Source organism: Bos javanicus, chromosome 10 (assembly GCF_032452875.1).
Source record: "Bos javanicus breed banteng chromosome 10, ARS-OSU_banteng_1.0, whole genome shotgun sequence".
In the NCBI taxonomy this organism is placed as follows: Eukaryota; Metazoa; Chordata; class Mammalia; order Artiodactyla; family Bovidae; genus Bos; species Bos javanicus.
The window spans coordinates 102197260-102211146 of NC_083877.1; the positions used below are offsets into that span (position 1 = coordinate 102197260).

Sequence of the window (13887 nt, forward strand, 5' to 3'; positions counted from 1 at the left end):
CAGTTTAGGTCAGCCTGGGGGGCCAGACCACTCAGGTTTCAAAACTTTATATTTACTTCCTGGGTAATCCTGAGCAAGTCAGTGACGTCTCTAAGACTCAGTTTCCCCATCTGTAAAATTGGAATAATAAAAATGGTACTGACTTCATAAGGCTACCGCATGGACTAAATGAGTTGATACAAGCACCAGCTCGGCAGCACACAGCAAGCTTTCATTACCCACGACTGCTATCACGTGTGTCTACTAGAGTATGTCAGAGGCATCTCAAGCTTTGATCTGTACACATCTGGGTTCAATCCTTTCTGCCCACCCCATGGGCATCACCCCTGGCTCACCTTCTGTGAGCTCTAAGGAAGAATCCTAACGCGACCTCTGTGACCTCTGTGTGGCCCCTGCCCTGAGCACCTGAGCACGAGGAGACGCCACTCTTGGGAGACAGGGATTTTGCTGCTCATGTACTTAAGGTCCCAAATCCGTTGATCTCACGATAGGAAGATTGTTCAGGTAAGTCGGACCTAATTACACAAAGCCTAGAGATGACAGAGGATTCGGACATCAGAGCGCAGGAGCCGGGAAGCGTGTCACCAGCTCAGAGGCCTGAAGATGGGGGGCCAGGTGAGTGGGTGCAGACGGCCTCTGCAGCCGACAGAGGCCCCACTGGAGCCACTGAGGACGCTGCGGCCGCAGACTGAAGACGTTGGGAGGAGAGTCTGCTGGCCATGGCAACGAGCTTCCAAGTGCATTTCTTCCCAGAGCCGCCAGACAAGAACTCTAGCTGGCTACCATCTTTTTCTTTTACGATTTCTGATGTGGGCCATCTGAAGTCTTCATTGAATTCGTTATACTATTGCTTCTGTTCTGTTTTAGTATTTTTGGCAGCGAGGCATGTGGGATCTCAGCCCCTGAACCAGGGACGGGACCTGCACCCCCTGCATGAGAAGGCGGAGTCTTAACCACTGCACCACTGGGAAGTCCCATCTGCCTACCATCTTGACGTTAACCATGCCGTGGAGAATTCTAACCTACCGAACTGTAAGCTAATGAACAAGTGCTATTACAAGCCACTAAGTTTGTGGTGATTTGTCATGCAGCAACTGAAAATTAATACACCATCTGAACAAACCGTACCTTCAAACATATGTTTGTTCCAGCCCGAAAATCTCATATCACTACCACCCAAGTTCCGCTGATATATTCTGCTACATATATCTCAAATACTTTCACAATTCTTAATTTCTAATCGTTACCCAATCCCAACTTGTATTTGCACCTGAACTTCCACAAGAGCCTCTGAACTGGTCTCCCCTCAGACACTCTTTCCTACCTTGCCCCTCACACAAGGAAGCCGTTTTTTTAACAGTGCAAAACTAATCTCTGAAAAATCCTTCGGCAGCTTCACCCTGCACTCAGGGTGACACCTGAACAACCCACAGAGCCCGCCCACCGGCTCGGCTACCTTCTCAGCGCGTTTCCTGCGGCTCTCCTGCTTGGACACAAGCTTGGGCCACAGAGACCTTCCATCCAGTACCTGGGGCGGCAAGCCCTCCCCTCCCCAGGACCATCTGCCGCTGCCTCCGGGCAGAAACGCCTCGCTGCCCGCCCCACGCGGCACCCCACGACACAGGGCCCCCCACGCGGCACCCCACGACACAGGGCCCCCCACGCGGCACCCCACGACACAGGGCCCCCCACGCGGCACCCCACGACACAGGGCCGGCGGACGCTCCGCCACACAGATGCTCCCCCACTTCCTGCGGAGGCCGGCCACCCTCAGACTCTCTCAGAGCGTCTGCATGACCCCATGGCCTATCACAGCTGCAATCCTATGGTCAACTGTGTGGTTACGGAAGGAAGGTCTTTCTCTTTAGATGTGTTCAATGAGGGGAGGAGCCGTGTCTAATTTGTTCCCTGCAAAAATCCAGCATCTGTTACGGTGCCAGACACACAAGAATCAACAAGTCCGTAATGGATGAATCGAACTGTGGCTCTTTTGCCCAATTTATACATGACAAAAGTACATCAAAGTTATGTGTTTGATTTGTGTGTACCCGTTAGATCTGTCCTACTCTAGCCAATTATGATGTTTCCTTACAAACAAGGACATTGGTATAAAGGAAAAACAGGGGCACATTCACGGGGAAGGGCTAGTGCAGATCCACTGATGAGGTTCAGTGCTCACATCCTTTCAATGCAACATCATTTATTTAGATATGAAGTACAACATTTCCTTATTACATGTTTTAAATAGTTTTTTCTATAGGAAAAATATGTCATTTCAATCCAGTATTGATGTGGTTAGAGGACAGACTGCTTCAGTGGCCTGAATTTTCCCATTACTGAGGGGATATTCCACCAACACAGAAAAGAGAGGCCTGTGTACAACTTCCATCATTTTGCCAATAAAATTTGTTTCTTAAAGTATGCCTCAATTTTACTGATTTCTCACTATATACTTTTTAAAAACTCTAAAACGCCATTAATTAATCTGAGACCTACTTTTTCCCTCTTAGGAGAAAGATAAAAATAGCACGAACACCACACCACAAAGATTTAAGAAACAAAATCCTGGATAGAAAGTCAAACGTCTTTCTACATTGTCCGTATTATTCATGGTTTGTATATAAATGCATTTATTTAATGAGATATTTACCTAATTCCTGCTTGGTCTAGAAAAGACTTAGGACAAATTATTGAAATTAACTAAAGTGTAAGAAAGGAAGAAAGACTAAGGGCAGAAGATGACGCCAGGAAGAGGCCTCAAGATGCACGCTAGGTCACAGTTGTATGTGGTGTAGCCCTGAGATGTGAAGCTTTCTAGCCACCAACTTGGTAAAAGAGGCCTGCCCTGGGGGTCTACTTCACAGCATTCCTATGAAAACCAGAACCGCTAGTCACAGCAGCTCAGCCAGGCTGGGTACCAAGATCAGAAAGGAATGTCTTGGGGATTCCCTAGAGGGAACACCATCCTATTTCTTCTAAGAAGCAGACATTTGTTACCAGTTTCTACTAAATGGTTGTTTAAATGACTGATTGCTTCACACTGTTATCCTACTCAATTACCCAAGCCTGGGGCAAAATTATCTCTTGGTTCATCCAGTCTTAAGCAAGATGTGTTGGTTTCCTATTGCTGCTGTAAAAGATTACATAAACTTCATGGTTTATGAACAACATGCTGCTAAGTTGCTGCTAAGTCGCTTCAGTCGTGTCCAACTCTGTGCGACCCCATAGATGGCAGCCCACCAGGCTCCCCCGTCCCTGGGATTCTCCAGGCAAGAACACTGGAGTGGGTTGCCATTTCCTTCTCCAACGCGTGAAAGTGAAAAGTGAAAGTGAAGCTGCTCAGTCGTGTCCAACTCTTAGCGACCCCATAGACTGCAGTCCACCAGGCTCCTCCGTCCATGGGATTTTCCAGGCAAGAGTACTGGAGTGGGGTGCCACTGCCAACATAAATGCGTCTTATTATAGTTCTAGAGCTCAGAAGTCTCAGGCTGGGTTCCACAGAGCAGCCAAGTAACAGAGCTGCACTCCTCTTGGGCAGGCCAGGGGCCTGGCCGTCCTCCTCCGTGAGAGCCCGCTGCTCCTTGGCTCGGGGCCCCTCTCCAGCAGGGGCGTCGCTCCCATTTCTGCTGCCACCGTCGCACCTCCTCCTCCCCGTCTGTTTCCACTCTCGTTAACACCTTCTCTCGGATCCACCTACTTCCCTCTCACAAGGACCTCTGCTTACACTGCGCCCGTGTCAGAATTCCCCACCCTTAAGTCTGCACGGTCTCTTTGTCATGTGAGGAACCATATTTACAGGTTAGGGGGAGGAGGTGTATTAATTCAGTCTACCACACAAGAAGACTCCATCAATTTACTTGTTTGCAGCTACTGGCAATTTACACATTGTAGTGATGGTGTCAGAAAAATAACATTATAAGACCAAATTTACATAGGTACAGTAAAGCCACAAATGGAAAACTCAAAAGTTTTTTCTTTAATTTCAAGAGTTAATCATTTTAAGTACTATTTTAGTACTTAAAAAGAATTATTTTAAGTACTAAGTTCACCTGTCTTCCAAAGAATTTGATATATAAAAATATTATTTACACAATTTTTTTGTCAGGAGCACACTAATTATATAAAAAGAGGCACACCTACACCAAAACCCGAGTGTGAAATTTAAAAATTGCAATACCGAGTCCTGGGCTAAAATCTGGGAACTTTACCTCCCTATTCTCCTGCTGCCACAGGGCAGGATGCCTACTGAGTGTTTAAAAAAAAAAAAAAGTGAGACAGCCAGCTCACTCACAACTTTAGGTAGTATAAAGTCCAGAGAACTTCCTTGATTTTTGCAAGAACAGCTACAGTTGAACCCAGAGGGGCGCTGTGACAGACAAACATGGCAAGCGCACGGTTCTCCTTTAGACTCAACTCATCTGCCCTGAGGAGAAGGCGATGGCACTCCACTCCAGTACTCTTGCCTGGAAAATCCCATGGATGCAGGAGCCTGGTAGGCTGCAGTCCGTGGGGTCTCTAAGAGTCGGACACGACTGAGCGACTTCATTTTCACTTTTCACTTTCCTGCATTGGAGAAGGAAATGGCAACCCACTCCAGTGTTCTTGCCTGGAGAATCCCAGGGACGGGGAGCCTGGCAGGCTGCCGTCTATGGGGTCGCACAGAGTCGGACTCGACTGAAGCGACTTAGCAGCAGCAGCAGCAGCAGCAGCAGCGTCTTCCCTGAAAACAAGAGCAATGCAGGAGCGCTCCTACCTCTGAGGTGCACCAAGCTCTGAAAATTGTTCCAGGAGCTCAAAGGAGAAAGCTGTGACAACCCCTCCCTCCCACTGCAGTTTGGGGTTGACATCTCTCAAAAGCGTGTTTAATTGTGACGCTTCAGTCAACACATGATGTTACTATGCCAGATGTCCCCCAGAGGAATTTTTGCCAAGCATCAGCTTCTTTTTCAGGGGAGGAATTCAATCCCGCCCACCAGATCACTTGTGTCTCCAGGAATCTGAGGTTTCAGGATTCTTTTTTGCTTTGCAGTATAGAGGTTAATGGCAGGTTTTATACAACAGCTGACTTGCCACCTAAGAAGGTTTTCCCTGACTATGGACGGCAAATACAAAATACACTGGAATCCCCCCAGACTTAAGGGCTGAGATTCCACTTCCTTTGCCCAAATAGATCATTTTCTTAATCTCTAAAACTTGTGACAGAAACTTAAGAACAGATTTTCTTTTAAGGTCTAAGCTCCAGGGAATTAAGTTAGGGTACTATCAATATCCTATTTATACTTTTGACCTTCCCAAAGTATCCCTATAAAGCTAAAGATAGAGCACAAGTTATGCCTACCCTTCTTAAGGTGAGGAAACTAAAAAAAAGGGGGGTTGGAAGTACTATAAAAAATATATGGATACACAAACACAATATACAGCTACACACGTATAATACAGAAAGAAGAGCCGCACTGTTCTCACAGATAACCAAGACTGTCAAATTTTTTAAAGTATCTTGTTGTAGATAATCATTATGTTCCTACAAAGCTAAGTATAAATTAAATCATTATAAATGGAGTCATATTTAAAGGGCATCAGAGAATTATTTTTCAATGGGATTCAATCATGGATCCTCTGGCAAAACAGAATTATCTGTTAAAGTAAATCACCACTCCTGACTTTTGTCTATACCAAGATTTCCATAGAAATTCCATAGAACACCTTCACTCGACCTCTCTTAGCCTTTCTTAGAAGGCTCTAAGTATGAATGACAGCAACCAAATAGATAAAATCTTTAATGGGTGGCAGAAATCAATCAAACACATTTTGGGGAAACCAGAGAGAGACATCGCGCGCTCTCTCTCTCTCACACACACACAGAGACAAATACCTCTTGTGAATATAGACCCAAAAATCCTCTACAAAACACTAGCAAACTGAATCCAGTGTGGTACATAAAAAGAATTATACACATTACCCAAGTGGGATTTATCCCAGGAATACAAGGTTGGCTTAACACCCCAAAATTAATATAATACACCTTGATAAAACAAAATAAAAACACATGATTATCTCCATAAATGCAAAAAAAAAAAAGATGCCTTTTCATGATTAAAAATACCTAAACACAGAACACTGTAAAGTAACTATACTCCAATAAAAATTTATTTAAAAAAATATTGTTTTAAAGCTATGTTGGGAAAGAGGAAAAACACACCCAAACTAGGAAAAGAAGAGAATTTCCTCAATCTGACAAAAAGTATCTATGAAAATCCCACAGCTAACTTCATACTTAATGGTGAAAGACTAAAGCTAATATACTAGCTTAGCAACGTCACAGGATATAAGATTAATAAAAATAAGTTGTATCTCTATATGTTTTCAGTGAACAATCCAAAACTTAAACTAAGAAAATAATTTTTACAGTAGCATCAAAAAGAATAAAGTATGTGGGAATAAATTTAACAAAAGAAGTGTAAATATACACTCTGAAAGCTACAAAATGTTGTTAAAAAAAAACAATGAAAGAAGATCTAAATGAATGGAAAAACATTTCATGTTCATGTATCACAAGATTTAATATGCTAAGGTGGCTGCTGCTGCTGCGGCTGCTGCTGCTAAGGTGTTTCAGTCGTGTCTGACTCTGTGCGACCCCATAGACAGCAGCCCACCAGGCTCCCCCGTCCCTGGGATTCTCCAGGCAAGAACACTGGAGTGGGTTGCCATTTCCTTCTCCAATGCAGGAAAATGAAAAGTGAACGTGAAGTCGCTCAGTCGTGTCCGACTCTTAATGACCCCATGGACTGCAGCCCACCAGGCTCCTCCGTCCATGGGATTTTCCAGGCAAGAATACTGGAGTGGGGTGCCATTGCCTTCTCCGGCTAAGGTGGCAATACTCCCAAAATTGATCTACAGATTCCAGGCAATCCCTACCAGAATTACTGTTGGCTTCTTTATGGAAATTGACAAGCTAATTCTAAAATTCATATGGAAACTCAAGGGACCCAAAATAGCCGAAATAATTCTGAAAAAGAACAAGGTTGGAAAACTGACCATTTCCGATTTCAAAACTTAGCAAACAGTTATAGTCATCAAGACAGGGTGGTGATGGCTTAAGAACAGACACAAAAAATCATCTGAACTGAATGGAGAGTCTAAAAAGAAATCCATACATCAACAGTTGATTAATTTTTGACAAGAGTGCCGAGAAAATAAAATGGAAAAGAACAGCCTTTCAACAAATAGATCAAAAATCTAAATATAATAGCTAAAATCATAAAACCCTTTGTAACCTTAAATTTGTCGATGATTTTTTAGATACAACACCAAAAGCACAAGAAACAAAGTAAAAAAGTTGGATTTCACCAAAATTAAGAAACTGTACTACCTCTAAGGTCATCACAAAGAGATAATTTTCTCCTATAAACTGGGAGAAAATATTTCAAACTACACTAATAAGGGATCTATATCTACAAAACATAAAGAATTCGTTTCTCAATAATAAATTAACCAACTTAAAAATGGGCAAAGGATCTGGACAGACATCTCTCCAAACATATACAAAGCACTCATAAGCACATGAAACGATGGCCAACATCATTAGTCATTAGGAAACACAAATCAAAGCTACAGGGAGACACCACTCCATACTCACGGGAATGGCTCCAAGCAAAAAGGGGAACAAGTGCTGGCGAGGGTGTGGAGAAATCAGAACCTGTGTTCGTTGCTGGCGGGACTAGAGAGCAGTGCAGCCACGCTGAAAAACTCAACAGTTTAACATAGACTTACCCCGTGGTCCAGTAAGTTTACTCTTAATATCTACCCAAGAAAACTTTGTACACAAATGTACATAGCAGCATTATTCACAATGGCCAAAAGGTCGGAACAACCCAAATGTCGATCAAGTGATGAATGGACAACAAAACAGGTATATCCATACAATGGAATATTATCTGTCAATTTAAAAAATGAAGTGCTGACACACACTAGAAATTGATGGATCTTGAAAACATCATGTTTAGTGAAAGAAACTAGTCATAAAAGATCACACACCAGGCGACCCTACTGGTCCAGTGGCTAAGATTCCGCCTGCCAGCGCAGAGGACGCGGCTTGATCCCTGGTCCAGGAAGGTCCTGTTGCCACGAGGCCACAAGCCCACTTGCCACAACCCCTGAGCCTGTCCGTTAGAGCCTGGGAGCCGCAACCTCTGAGCCTGCATGCCCGCATGCCTTAGAACCAGAGCTCTGCAACAACAGAAGGCACTGCAACCAGAAGCCCATGCTCTCCGCAACTAGAGGAGAGACGGAGCAGCTATGAAGATCCAACACAGCCAAATAGAAGCAAATACACATTAAAAAAAAAAAAAAAAAAGACCACATTTTATGAAGTTCCATAATATAAAATGTCCCTAGGCAAATACACAGACAGCAAGCAGAATTAGCAGATGCCCAGGACTGAGGAATGGGTGGTGAGAATGTGGAGTGACCGATAAAAATGGGTAAGAAGTTTCTTTTTAGAGTGATGGAAAGTTCCAAAATTAGATTGTGGTGATGGTTGTATAACTATAAATATACTTAAAATGATTGAATTGTACACTAAACACAAGTAGACTTTATAGTATGTAAACTGTATCTCAAAAAAAGCTGTTTAACAACGAAGACACTGCAGCTTCCACACCGCTCTCCCCTTCGATCACCTGTCCCAGGGGAGCCAGCTGTCACACGAGGACACTCAGGCAGCTGCACGGAAAGGGCCACAGAGCGAGGACCTGAAGCGTCCTGCCCACAACACACGAGTAAGCTGTCTTGAAAGGGCATCTCCTGCCCCAGACAAGTCTTCAGGTGAATGCAGTCCTGGCCAAAACCTTGACTACAACCTCATGAGAGACCCTGAGCCAACACCACCAGGCTAAGCAACTCCTGAATTCCTGAGCCGCAGGAACCATGGTGCTTTAAGTCACTAAGTTTGCGATCATTTACTGCACAGCAACAGATAACTAATACCCCTCTCCTGACTCTATCCTCAGCGTGAGACTCTCTCTCCTAATGACGGACATCTAAGGAAATGTGTACCCACCAATCCGTCCTCTTGTAAGAGTCTGGTCTCACCCCCGTCCATAGGTTCCCCACAGTAGTTCTCATGCTGGCAGAACAGGACACCACTCTCTGGCCTTAGCTGAACAATCTGAAAGTAGGCAGCTGACCAAAGCCAGGCTACTAAAGTCCTTCCCCAAGATTTGCATACCTAAAGCTGATCCAGTACCCAGAGCTGTAAGACCTAAAAGTCAGGGTCTGTCAACAGCTGAGTTCTGTCCATGTGGGAAAACAAAGGAGGCCATCACAGAGACAAGCAAAGATTCAAGGTGGAGACAACAGAGACACCAGTCCCTGGTTCCAGCGATGTCTGATGCAACCCTGTCATTTCGGGGGAAGACCACACATGTCCAGTATATAATGTGGAACTCAGTACATAAGAGGTAATGAAATATGGAATAAGTCAGATAACCCAATATCCTTCCAATAATAATCCCTCTATTTTGCTGCTGTTGTTCGACAGTTAGATTTGATTATTCGAAACCTAAAATCCCTAAACTTCACCTTTGCTATCTTTACACTCTGTGCACCCTTCTCTTATAGTCTGACAATATACCCTAACTACTGATTTACACTGCCTCCTCCCCAACCAGCAGAGGCCAAGATATTTTCTCTTTTGTGTCATTAGCACCATTTAGCCTAGAAAACAGAGTGTCAAGAAATGGGCGTTTAACTGATCTAATCAATCCCTTTCTCTTCATTTTTAGCTTTCATGGTCACTGGCATCCACTAATCAACCACCTAACGTCTACAAGATACTGGGACTACAATAAACTTAGATTTTGTCCTGGATTTTCATGCACTCAGTGAGTTCACCCAACATTTGAGTACTTACTATATGCCAGGGGCTGAAAATGGATAAAGGACATGGCAGCACCTTACAGTCCAGCACAGACAAGTAAATTATTACAGCTCTGTGTGTTAAATGCTGCTGAAGAGACGCACACAGACTGCTAAGCGGTGGGGATCACAGGGGTTTACACTCGGCTTCAGAAGGCAAGACATATGCAGAAAGAGATGACAGCCGAGCAGCACAGCACAGGGCAAGCCCTGAATGAGGACCTGGCGCTGGAGTAACCTGCAAGCTCCAAGAAAAGATGCTGTTACCGGGTGATCTTCAGACCTACACGAACCAACAGCTCCTGAGAGCTATTATGCGCCAAGCAAACTGCTTCGCACTTTTCCAACAGTCTCCTTCAGTTTTCATATTCTGTAGGTGAGAGAAGTGAGTCTGAAAGAGTGAAGTGACCTGCCCAAGTCTACACAGCTAGTAACTGGCAGAGCTCGGATTTAGACAAAGTCTAGAATCTGCCTGCAGTGCAGGAGTCACAGGAGACTTGAGTTTGATCCTTGGGTCAGGAAGATCCCCTGGAGGAGGAAATGGCAACCCACTCTTAGTATTCTTGCCTGGAAAATCCCATAGACAGAGGAGCCTGGTGGGCTACAGTCCATGGGGTCCCAAAGAGTCGGCACGACTGAGCACACAGTTTTTCCCATTCGATTCCACACCCAGGCACGCTATGCTACTCGGTCTACACCACTGGGACCCTGTCCGTGTCTTTCCACGTAACTTGTATTGCCTTTCTGTTCATCCTACAGCAGACAATACAGTGCTGAGCACAATCGAGGAATCACAGACTGCTGACCTGATATGACTATATGCGTGTCCACATCTTGGAAGCAAGGGACCACGTCAGATCAAGTTACTGCAGCGCCTTTTACAGCCGCGTATGCTGACAGGAGCCCAGCTGGCTGAAGATGACTGAATCTCTCAAGTTGTATTTTAAGTGTTTTTGACCACCATATCCGGTCAGTTGTTTCAATGTTCAGCAATAAATCAAACTGACTGTTCTGTTCCTTTGACAGTTAACAGTACTAATGAATTCAGTATAATTTCACCATCTATCAGAAAAATCTCTAAAAACGCAAACTTGAAGCTGATGATTCACATAGTTAGTAGAGAAGGGAAAATAAAGCAGTACTCATTGTTTTCTACAAAACTAGCATTGTTTGCAAAACCCAGAAACTGAGCAGTTGGTTGACCACTAATCAAGCAGGTTGCTCCTTGGTCATTCAGCAAAAAGCTGCTTACTGCACCATGGTCAGTGGCTGAGAACACATGACTTCAAGCAGCTTTTGCTGCACAGCACGAGTCTACATATATGAATCAGGGAATCGTTACGTAAGAAAAGAAAAAGAAATTCAAAATCTCCACACCAAAAAGCACCTGACGCTGAGCCTGGCACAAATCAGACATTAATACAAAAGAAATGCTTATGGAATAAAGTATTGAATAGCCCTTTGAAAACATCAGTTGTCTGTTAAGCTGAGAGAGGAAAATCAAACCAAACAAGCCCACACAAGTTACATTAGGAACTCCAAAAAATTATGGAGTAACTGGCTCAAGATACATAACAAACTCACATTGACCCCCCCAAAAAATTGTTTTAAGCCAATGTTAATGTTGAAATAAGTAAGCATGCATTTGACACCCCTCTTAAGTCACCACACTGGCGCTCAATGCCAACCAGCAATAACAAAAACTTAAAGAACAAGTGACAGATATAACTTTGCAATCTGTTCAAAATTATAACAAGGGGTGCTAGGCACACACCTGAAACCTACATAAGCTCTGTCCCTACACAATAAAAGAATATCCCAAGATGCCAAAGAAGCTGAATCAAAATTCTTAACACTCACAGAAATATTTAATAGTAAATAATGAACAACTCGTTAAAATGTATTATCTGTTCAGAAATGAAAAAGGATCTCTAACAGGGGACTGGACTCCACAAATACAAACCCAATCTGTACTGATTAGTCGGAAGAAGCGTTTCCCATAAGGAACATCCCAGACCCACAAGGAATAAAGTAACAAGTATAAAGCCTGAGTCGACTGGAGAGACCCCAAAATCAGCGCGTGAGCGCCGTAAGGGGGCTCATCAGCCGGGTTTACCTGGAGCTTTGAATTTACTGAGCCTCCTCAAAAGACCTTTGAAAGAGACTCAAGGCCAAGTACGGTACTTCACTATGATGGCTCGTAAAGCCCTCAGTGCCTGCAGCTCTGAGGCTGGATCCACACGGCCGGGGGACAGCCGCCCCTTCCCCGCGCCCAGGACGCCGGCACCGCAGGAGCCTCCAGGGAGGCGAGCGCGGGGGAGCCGCGCTCCGAGCTAAGCGTCACTCCCCCACCGCGAGCAAGGCGCGCCTCCCAGACGCGTGAGGGGCAGGTGCGTCCCCGGGCGGGACGGGGCGCGAACACACCTGGGTCAGTCAGTGCCGCGCCCCTAGCCCGGCCCGCCGCTACTCCCGGGAAACTTCGGGCCAGCCGCCGGGGACCCCCGGGACCCCCGCCCCGCCCCGCGCACCCCAGCGCCGAGCCCGGCCGGCAGGGGGCGGGCCGCTCACCCGTCCGCAGCTCGTGCTTGACGACGCGGAGCTGCTCTCCGCCGGCGTCCCCGCCGCTGCCGCCCTTCTCCTCCATCTTCCCCTCGCCCGAGCCCGCGGGCTGCTCCGGGGCGCCCGGCCCCTCAGCTCCCGCCGCGGCCCCTGGAGCCGGGGCGCGGCCGCTCAGCTGCCCGGACGCCGGGGCGAGCCGCTTTCCCGCTCCCGCCGCCTCCCCTCGGCGGGCGCCGCTAGTACCGCGCAGCCACTCCGCCCCGCTCCCCGCCTCCCCCGGAGCCGCCCCGCCCACAGCCAGCAGGGTCGGCGGCCTTGCGAGCCGCCGTTGCCGATTGGGCGCGGGGCGCGCGCCGCCGCCAGCGCCGGGTCCCGTTGGGCAGCGCTTTCTGACGCGAGGCGAGTCGCCCCGCCCCGCGGCTCGAACTGTTGTTGCTCGGCGGGCGGCAGGCGAGGGAGGAGCGCGAGCAATCCGATTGGTGAGCCTGGCTTTTGCTCCGCCCACCTGCGCTGATGCGCACGCGCAGTCGGAGCCTTCCCGTCCCCGACATTCCCAGGACGGCCACGCCCCTTATCCCCCAGCTCGGATCTGTTGTTAGTAAACAGTCTAGTAGTCTGGAGGCGCTCGGGGCCTGTGATTGGCTGTTGCCGAAAGAGGCGGGGAGGGCTGATTGGACGGTTTGGTCCGCCAATCACCATGGACAAAGGAGGAGCCTGGAAGCAAGCGCCTCTCACGCACGTGTTTGCAGGTGTTCGAACCTCAAGGCCCCAAGCCTTCCAAGGTGTGCGCCCGCTGGACGACGGTATGTCTCTAAAAGATGTTGCTCGTCCTAGTGAGTTCTAAACAAAGTAAAATGGAGTTCGTGCTTGAGTACAGGTAGTTCTTAGACATTTCAAAAATTCACAATCCCAGCTCTCCTTGAGGACTTTTGCAGTGGATAAACATTTTCATTTTGTACTCGTTCAGATGGTAAAGAATCTGTCTGCAATGCAGGAGACCTGGGTTCATTCCCTGAGTCAGGAAGATCCGCCTGGAGAAGGGCATGGCAACCCACTCCAGTATTCATGCATGAGAATACCATGGACAGAGGAGTCTGGCGGGCCACAGCCGTGGGGTTGCACAGAGTCCCCAACACGACTGAGCGACTAACACTTTTTCTTTTCAGGCGCCAAAAGGCTACATAAATTAATAAAATAGAATACAAATCCTGCCTCTTAGCAGCTTTCAGTAGAACATGAGAAACAATCTGTGTGTATACACAGGAAACTTTAAAGCAGGATTTGAAATAAAACAGTTATACAACCCTAGAGAATTGCACAGATGCCAATAATTGTTCTCAGTAAAGGAGCTGAGGAAGGCTTTTAGGGCACTGAGGCACTTGAGATAACCGACTTAAAGCATGGATGAAATAG

General features: G+C 46.4%; 1 protein-coding gene across 2 annotated transcripts in view; it reads right to left on the reverse strand.

The window, feature by feature from the left end:
• Window positions 1-12742, reverse strand: part of RPS6KA5 (ribosomal protein S6 kinase A5) — a 219661-nt gene extending 206919 nt beyond the window's left edge. The window contains exon 1 of one of the 2 annotated variants that reach the window (XM_061429707.1): window positions 12484-12663. In XM_061429707.1, the coding sequence (XP_061285691.1) occupies window positions 12484-12559 (76 nt within the window). In that variant the 5' untranslated portion in view covers window positions 12560-12663. Of the gene's footprint in view, window positions 1-12483 lie in introns of both variants that reach the window. The other variant, XM_061429705.1, reaches the window with a different exon arrangement.
• Between the last annotated feature and the right edge of the window lie 1145 nt (window positions 12743-13887).